The sequence below is a fragment of the Brassica napus genome, unplaced genomic scaffold (genome assembly GCF_020379485.1).
Source record: "Brassica napus cultivar Da-Ae unplaced genomic scaffold, Da-Ae ScsIHWf_1571;HRSCAF=2177, whole genome shotgun sequence".
Classification (NCBI taxonomy): Eukaryota; Viridiplantae; Streptophyta; class Magnoliopsida; order Brassicales; family Brassicaceae; genus Brassica; species Brassica napus.
Window position 1 is genome coordinate 24,509 of NW_026014986.1, and position 8,969 is coordinate 33,477.

Below are 8,969 nucleotides of genomic sequence, written 5' to 3' on the forward strand. Positions count from 1 at the left end.
AATGAGTTCATTGCATGAGTCCTTTGTAGGGATTTTACCTATGCATTCTATATGATCTAGACTCAAACCTAAAGATGCAAATGATATAACTAAATGTTTTTTTTTTTTTTTTTTTTTGGAATTTTGCAAATTTTTATGGATTTTCTATGCAAATGGATATGCAATGCTTATGACAAGTAAACAAAACAGAAAACATGTGAGATAAGTAGACTCTCCCCCCACACTTACTTCACACAGTCTCTTGTGTGAGAGCAAGGTGAAAGAAGAGGTCTAGAAGAAACAAACATGAAAACTATATATTTACAATGGTTGTAGAGACACTTAGCTTGGAGTTGCTAGATGGAGTTGAATAATTTTAACACTTGTAGCTTTGCTGGATGGCCATCTTTCTTCTTTGATTAAGTGGAGAATCACCTGAAAATTTTAAACACACTTATCAAACACACAAAAGAAAAACCACACAAGTAAAACAATAATATATATAGGGATAGACATGGGACTTCCTCCCAAGTGAGCTTGTTTTAAGTCTCTAGCTTGACTACCCCTTTTTGGTTTAGGCTGGTTTGGGATCGGAAAGTGGAACCGAGGTTCCTTCCTTCTCAGGTGTGGCCGCCATGTACAGCTTGACTCTTTGCCCATTCACTGCAAATTCCTCACCAGTCTTGTTCCAAAGCACAATTGCTCCATATGGCCTCACTTCTTTGATCTTGAAAGGGCCGGACCATCTTGACTTAAGTTTTCCAGGGAACAACTTCAATCGAGAGTTGAAGAGCAACACTTGATCTCCAATGTTGAACTCCCTCTTCAGGATCTTCTTGTCATGGAATGCCTTGGTCTTTTCTTTGTAAATCCTTGAGTTCTCAAAAGCATCAAGTCGAATCTCATCAAGCTCATGGAGTTGGAAAAGTCTTTTCTCTTTGGCACTCTTGATGTCAAAGTTCAGCATCTTAACAGCCCATAATGCCTTGTACTCAAGCTCCACTGGCAGATGGCAAGCTTTCCCATAGACAAGATTGAAGGGAGTGGTTCCCAAGGGTGTCTTGAAAGCAGTCCTATAGGCCCAAAGTGCATCATCAAGCTTTGTAGACCAATCCTTCCTTGTTGTCCCCACAGTCTTCTCCAAAATGGACTTGATCTCCCTGTTGGAAATCTCAACCTGACCACTTGTTTGGGGGTGGTAAGGAGTTGCAACCTTGTGCTTCACACCATTCTTCTTAAGGAGGTTTGCAAACAGTTTGTTGATGAAGTGAGACCCTCCATCACTGATCACAACTCTTGGAATCCCAAACCTTGGAAAGATTATGCTCTTGAACATTTTTAGAACCACCTTTGCATCATTGGTTGGACTTGCAATTGCTTCAACCCACTTAGAGACATAATCTACAGCCACCAGTATGTACTTGTTGCTATAAGATGAAGGAAAAGGCCCCATGAAGTCAATACCCCAGACATCAAACACTTCAACTTCTAGGATGGGGTTTTGAGGCATTTCATTCCTCTTGGTGATGTTTCCTCTTCTTTGACAAGAGTCACACCTTGAGACAAAGTCTTGGGTGTCTTTAAACATGTGAGGCCACCAAAATCCAGCTTGTAGCACCTTTGCAACTGTCTTAAATGTAGCAAAGTGGCCTCCATAGGATGATCCATGACAATGTGTAAGGATCCCATCAATTTCTTCTTCAGCCACTGCCCTTCTATAGAGTTGATCTCTACAAAGTATGTAGAGGTAAGGCTCATCCCAATAATATCTCTTCACATCCTTATAGAACTTCTTCTTGGCATAACCTTCAAGGTTCAATGGCTCTTTTCCACTAGCTAAGTAGTTGACTATATCAGCATACCAAGGACCCTTCTCATCAGCTGCCTTCACCTCTTCAAGTTTCTTTCCTGTCTCACAAACAGCTACCACTGCATGAATAGCCATCATTTGCTCTTCTGGAAGTCTGTCATCAATAGGGATTCCACACTCCACCTTCAACCTGGACAGGTGATCAGCTACTCCATTCTCAACTCCAGGCCTGTCCTTGATCTCAAGATCAAACTCTTGTAGCAGCAGAATCCACCTCAACAGTCTTGGTTTTGCATCTTTCTTGGCTAAGAGGTGTCTCAATGCAGCATGATCAGTGTAGACAGTCACCTTTGACCCAACCAAGTAGCTTCTGAACTTCTCAAATGCAAAGACAATGGCCAATAGCTCCTTCTCAGTTGTAGAGTATTTAGCTTGAGCTTCATCAAGGGTTCTACTTGCATAGTAGATCACATGTGACTTCTTGTCTCTCTTCTGGCCTAGGACTGCTCCTACAGCAAAGTCACTTGCATCACACATGATCTCAAAGGGAGATCCAATCTGGCGGTTGAACTATGGGTGCACTGATGAGTGCATTCTTCAGGTTTTTAAAGCTTCCATACACTCCTCATCGAAGTGAAATGCAGCTTCTTTGCATAACAGCCTGGTCAATGGTCTAGCTATCTTAGAGAAATCCATGATGAATCTTCTATAGAAACCGGCATGACCCAGAAAGCTTCTTATATCCTTCACTGTTCTTGGTGGAGCTAGACCAACCATGACATCTATCTTGGCTTTGTCCACTTCAATTCCTTTCTCAGAAACTTTGTGTCCAAGAACAATCCCTTCCTTGACCATGAAGTGACACTTCTCCCAATTGAGCACCAGGTTAGTGTCCTCACATCTCTGTAATACCCTGCAAAGATTTGACAAACAAGTAGCAAACGAAGAACCGTATACAGAAAAATCATCCATAAACACCTCCATTACATCCTCAATAAGATCAGAGAAAATTGACATCATTGCTCTTTGGAATGTTGCTGGTGCATTGCACAGTCCAAATGGCATCCTTCGATATGCAAAGGTACCATAAGGACAAGTGAATGTCGTTTTCTCTTGGTCATTTGGGTGTATAGGGATTTGGAAAAATCCAGAGTATCCATCAAGGAAACAATAATAAGGATGGTTAGCTAGCCTCTCTAACATCTGATCAATGAATGGTAAAGGGAAATGATCCTTTCTAGAGGCTGCATTCAGTTTTCGATAGTCAATGCACATCCTATGTCCAGTTATTGTTCTTGTTGGTATTAACTCATCATTTTCGTTCTTAACAACTGTTATGCCACCTTTTTTAGGAACTACATGCACAGGTGAAACCCAATTGCTATCAGAGATAGGATAGATCACACCAGCATCTAACAATTTGATTATCTCTTTTTTAACATCTTTCAAATTAGGATTTAATCTTCTTTGGTGTTCAATTGAAGTTTTAGATTCATCCTCTAGATGTATCCTATGCATGCACAAAGATGGTGAGATTCCTTTAATGTCATCAAGTGAGTATCCTAGTGCTTTTCTATACTTTTTAAGTTCATTTAAAAGCATAGACAATTCATTCTCAGTCAGCTCACTACTCACAATGACAGGATATGTCTCATTAGGTCCAAGGAAAGCGTACCTTACACCATGGGGAAGAGGTTTAAGCTCCACTTTTGGTGCCTTGAGCTCACTCCAATCAGCTTCATGGAGGTTCTCTTGAATGTCTGCTGAGGCAGCATGTTGAGTCATTTGTGGCAACTCCATGAACTCATCTTCTCCATCCTTCTCAAGGTGAACATCTAGCCTTCTTACTAGCTCATCACTATCCTTGTTTTCAATCATTTGGGTCTCTCTTTCAATGGTCAGGGCATGTTGAAGAGAGTCCTCAATCGCTAACTCCTCAAGGAAATTATCAGCCAAGGCATCCATCTCATCAATGTAGAATATTTCTCCTTGAGTTGTGGGCTTCTTCATCATCTCCTTGATATCAAAATGGAGAATGTGATCTTTTCCAAGGTGGAGATCAATTGTGCCATCTCTCACATTCACCATTGCTCCAGCAGTTGCCAAGAAAGGTCTTCCAAAGATCAAAGGATCTCTAGGCTCTTCATCCATCTCAAGCACTACAAAGTCAGTAGGCACTTCACAATTTCCTATCTTGACAGGAAGATCTTCTAGGATGCCAATGGGGAGCTTGACAGATCGATCAGCTAGCACCAAAGAGATCTTGCACTTTTTATATTGTGTAAACCCAAGCTTCTTGGCAATGGATAGTGGCATGAGGCTGACACTTGCTCCCAAATCACATAGACATCTCTCAAATGTCAAAGGTCCAATGGCGCATGGCAGGGTGAAACTACCAGGGTCTTCTAGCTTCCTTGGGACAGTCAGTCTCTGAATAATGGCACTGCACTCATGAGTAAGAATCACCATCCCTTCCATCTCTTTCTTCTTTTGTTCTACAGCATCTTTCAAGAACTTGCTGTATTGTGGAACCAGCATAAATGCATCAATTATGGGCATGGTGAGCTGAACTTCACTCATTTGCTTGTCAAACAAGGCTTTGTACTTCTCTAGGAGTTGCTTCTTGAATCTTCCAGGAAAGGGAAGCTTTGGCTCATAGGGAGGAGGAGTGAACAATTTCTCCTTTGTTGATGTAGCAGCCTCATTTTTGTTCTCAACTTTCTCCTCTCCAATCTTTCTCTTGCCCTTAGCTTCAACTATCTTCTCCAAGATTTCCTCATTAGTCTTCTCATCCACAATCACCACATCATCATCTACATTGATGACCACCTCCCCACCTTGTTTCTCATTATCCTTAATGAGAACTTTAGGAGGCAACTCTCTTCCACTCCTTAGGGTGATTGCCTTCATTGTCTCCTTTGGGTTTTGTTCAGGCTTTCCAGGTAGGGAACCTTGTTGGCGACTTGAGCTGGCTGTCATAGAGACAAACTGGTTCTCCAAGGCTTTGAACTTGTTGTTTAGATCATGGTAATTCCCATCAATCTTGTTGTGGAGATTTTTCAGCTCATACCCTAATTGTTTCTCACTTCTTGCTTGTCCCTCCAATAATTGTTTCAGCATAGCTTCAGTACTACTCTCTTGTGGAGGTTGTGTTGATGATCCAGCTTGGTCTTGTGCAGGTTGACTTGGTTTTGGTGAGAATCCCGGAGGGAAGTTCTGTTTGGGTTGGTAACCACCTTGGTTGTTGTTGTAGAATGGCTTAGGCTGATTGTTGTAGAATGGTCTTGGCTGGTAGTTGTTGAATGGCTTCTGTTGGTTGTTGTAGAAGGGTTTCTGTTGGTAGTTGTTCTGGTATTGATAGTCAGGCTCCTTCTTGTACCATGTACCCTGAGCATTGACATAGTACATATCTTCTTGGCATTCTACTCCATCAACTTCAGCAACCATATGTAACTCCTCTTTCTTGGTCTTTTCTGATAGTAGCATGTCAATCTTGTCTTGAAGTGCTTTCAGCTCTCTCTTTGTGGTCATATCTTCTCCTCCACCACCTCTGTCTCTTCTATCATATTCATCATTGTAGACAGAGTCACTCTGTGCCATGTTCTCCAAGAGTTCTAATGCATCTTCGACAGTCCTCCCCAAGAAGTTTCCATTGCTTGCAGTGTCAAGCTGGCTTTTGAATTTAGGCAAGACTCCTCTGTAGAAAGTGCTTAGCAAGCTCTCATTGTTGAAGCCATGGTGGGGACATTGAGACAAGTAGCTTCTGAATCTCTCCCATGCCTCTGAAAATCCTTCAAGTCCTCTTTGTTGAAAACCAGAGATCTGATTTCTAAGGTTGGCAGTCCTTGTAGCAGAGAAGAACTTGTTGAGGAAGGCCTTCTTGCATTCATCCCAAGTGGTGATAGTATCACTTGAGATGTTTTTCTCCCAAGTGTGAGCCTTGTCTCCCAAAGAGAAGGGAAACAATCTGAGCTTGAAAGCATCCTCTGAAACTCCATTTGTTTTTGACAAGCCACAGTACTTATCAAATCTGTCAAGGTGATCTAGTGGGTCTTCCAAGGCAAGTCCATGGTACTTGTTGTTTTCAATCATGTTGATGAGGCTGGACTTGATCTCGAAATTGTTGTTGGCAACTGGCGGTGCCCTAATGCCCAACCTATTCCCATTTATGTTAGGTTGATCATATGTACCGATGGCCCTAGCTTGGCGTTGTGGTTGTCTAGGTCGAAGGTTGGCAGCTCCTTGACCATTGCCCTCTTCAGCTTGAGGTTGTTCTGGAACTGGTTCCATCATAGGTTCTGATCTTTGTATCTGAGCCTCTTGCTCTTCTTGTCTTAACCTTCTCATGTTCTCTCTTTCAAGTGTTTTGATATCTGTCAAGGGAGTAAGATGTGTAGTGCCTCTACTTCTTAGGTTCATGCACCTGCGATCACAAGTAGATGAAGAAGTAGAATTAGTAACTTTAAAACAAAGTAAAACTCAGTCTCAAGCAAAGACTCAAACTCAATGTCACAATCAGACTAGGATTGGCAACGGCGCCAATTTGATAATAGGTTTTTCTGCCTATTGCAAATGTTGTAGTATAGTGGGGTGAATGTCGAACCAGTCCTAGTGATGTGAATCAGTGAGAATACAAGTCATTTCTTAAGCTAAGCAGATTCAATAGTGGTGAGTGTGTGACAAGTAACAATAGCAAACAGAGCAATACAACAAGGTTTTAATCAATTTAGACAAGTGAATCCATGGGTATTGGGAATTGACTTCAAGTAACTAAGATCCAATCTAGGTGACAAGCTTTCAATCAAAGTAATCTCTTAAGTCTAAACACAATTTTAGACAAGTCCTATGTCTAGGTAAATGTCCATTTGCTTAGAAATCATTAAACATCAAATGTCTTTGGCTTAATTCAATCAAGCAATCTTTAAGTTCAAGTTTAATAACTATCTAGCAATTTTAACATCAAGTGTCCTTGGCTAATCTCACTAGAGCTTAGTTGAGTTGATTCAAACACTTCATCTAATCATGTCTGATGAGAAGTGTTTAGAAATCAGGTTTAGAGTGATCAAGACTAAACAAGCATTAAAAATACTCAACAAGCAAGTTCATACAAGGATCTAATACAATAACACCATAGATCTTCACTAAGTTACTCTAATCTCCCTAACCCATGAATTCTTAAGGAAACTACTCACTAATCTCCATGAAAACACTTAATCTCATAATAGATTGAAGCATATTCAAGTAGATACAACAGAGAATAAAGATAAACAAGGATTAAACAAGCAAAACGAAATTAAAACTCAAGAATAGATGATGAACAATGAAGAACAGCTCAAGAACAAATGTTTTCTCTCAAACTCTCAAAATACAAAATATGAAACTATAAAACTTTCACTCTCTACTCTTTGTTGTATTGTACTCTGTGTATTGTGTGTCTTCCTCCTTCCCCTTGCAGTCTCTTTTATAGCCTAAGTAAAGGAGGATGACAACACATCCATCATGTGAAAGCATAAAGCATAAAACACACTCATAAAAGTTATTCTCCACTTTCTTCCATTATAGAACACCTTTTGCCCCTTCATATGGCCAAAGTAGTCTTGCCTCTTCAGAAAAGTTAGAGAAAGTTAGGCCAAAAGAGCCACCAAACTCATGATAGACAACCCATCCCCCATGTTGCAAGCTTTAAAGAGATAAAACTCACTCATTAAAGTTTTCTCCACTTTCTCCATGTTGCACACACCTTTAGAATACCAAAAATAAGAAGAATAATGAATTGTAATGAGTTTTATAGGTTTTAAGTGAATAAAAATGAGTCTAAAGGCTTAAAATTCGAAGGCTATTGTTGATGTTGCTAGGGTGGCCGCTAGGAATGTCATACTGATATGTGTGTAGTATTTTGATCATAAATCCCTCAATACAGCTCCAAACGACTTGAAACCACCTCCATTGTAAAGCTAACTCAATTTACCATGTCTTCCCAAAAGAAAAGTTTCAAAAGATATCTTTAAGACCTTTATCAATGCTTGTCTTTCACACGTTCGGTTCAAGACTCCTCGAAAGCTCCTTTTGTGCTCTAATCACCTCCAAAACTCCAAACAATTCATCCAACACCTACAAGATGCAAATGTACATGCAATAGACTCTAAATACAAATAAACGTAAGGTTAATGCATGAATATATATGAAATAACAAAGCTAAAACTATGCAAAATCACAACACATCATGGCTCAAAACAGAAACTACTGGCGTTTATTGGAGAAAGACTTGACAAAAGACTGAATGGATGGTATACCAAAATGCTTTCTCTTGGGGGAAAGGAGGTACTCCTTAAGTCGATTGCAATGGCTCTCCCAGTGTATGCGATGTCCTGTTTTAGACTCACTAAACACCATTGCCAAAAGATCATGAGTGCAATGTCTGCTTTCTGGTGGAATGAGAGTGGTGATAAGAAGAAAATCCATTGGATTGCATGGGATAAACTCTGCGAATCAAAGGCGAATGGAGGTCTTGGGTTCAGGGATGTTGAAGATTTTAATCAGGCTCTGTTGGCTAAACAAGCTTGGAAGCTAATGAATGAACCTAACTGCTTGCTCGCAAAGATCTTCAAAGGGCGCTACTATGCAAAGACAAGTTTCCTAGATGCAGGAAAAGGTTACAGACCTTCCTATGCCTGGAGAAGCATAGTCTTTGGGAGGGAGCTACTACGTAAAGGACTTCTCAAGTCTATTGGTAAGGGACTAAGCTCGTACGTGTGGGTGGATAAATGGATCATGGATGGCGAGCCTCGCAGACCCTTTTCCAAGCAAATCCTTTTTGATGTGAACCTCAAAGCCTTGGAGTTAATCGATTAGAATGGACAGTGGAGAGTGGAGATGTTACATGATCTATTCCCAGAGAATGAGGTCAAGCGAATTCTTTCTCTTCAGATAGGGGGCAGAGAGGATAAATTCATATGGGCATACACAAAGCATGGAGCCTATTCTGTGAAGAGTGGTTATTGGCTACTAGCGAACAAAGAGGCAGAAAGCATTTCAAATAGGACAGCTCAGGAACAACAAGTGCTAAACTTAAAGTGTCGGGTCTGGAAACTAGCTACAGTTCCAAAAATTAGAATGTTTCTCTGGCGTGCCTTATCGGGAGCCTTAGCAGTCGCTGATAGACTTCAGTCTAGGGGTCTGA

General features: G+C 40.7%; 1 protein-coding gene and 1 non-coding gene across 2 annotated transcripts; both read left to right on the forward strand.

Annotated features, from left to right (window-relative positions):
• The first annotated feature begins 5,519 nt into the window (after positions 1-5,519).
• LOC125597879 lies at positions 5,520-5,626 on the forward strand. Its single transcript, XR_007332017.1, has one exon. It is a non-coding gene; the product is annotated as a small nucleolar RNA R71 (small nucleolar RNA).
• Positions 5,627-8,131: 2,505 nt separating this feature from the next.
• LOC125597878 (uncharacterized mitochondrial protein AtMg00310-like) lies at positions 8,132-8,641 on the forward strand. Its single transcript, XM_048772375.1, has one exon. The coding sequence runs from the start codon at positions 8,132-8,134 to the stop codon at positions 8,639-8,641; it is 510 nt and encodes a 169-aa protein (XP_048628332.1).
• Positions 8,642-8,969: the final 328 nt, after the last annotated feature.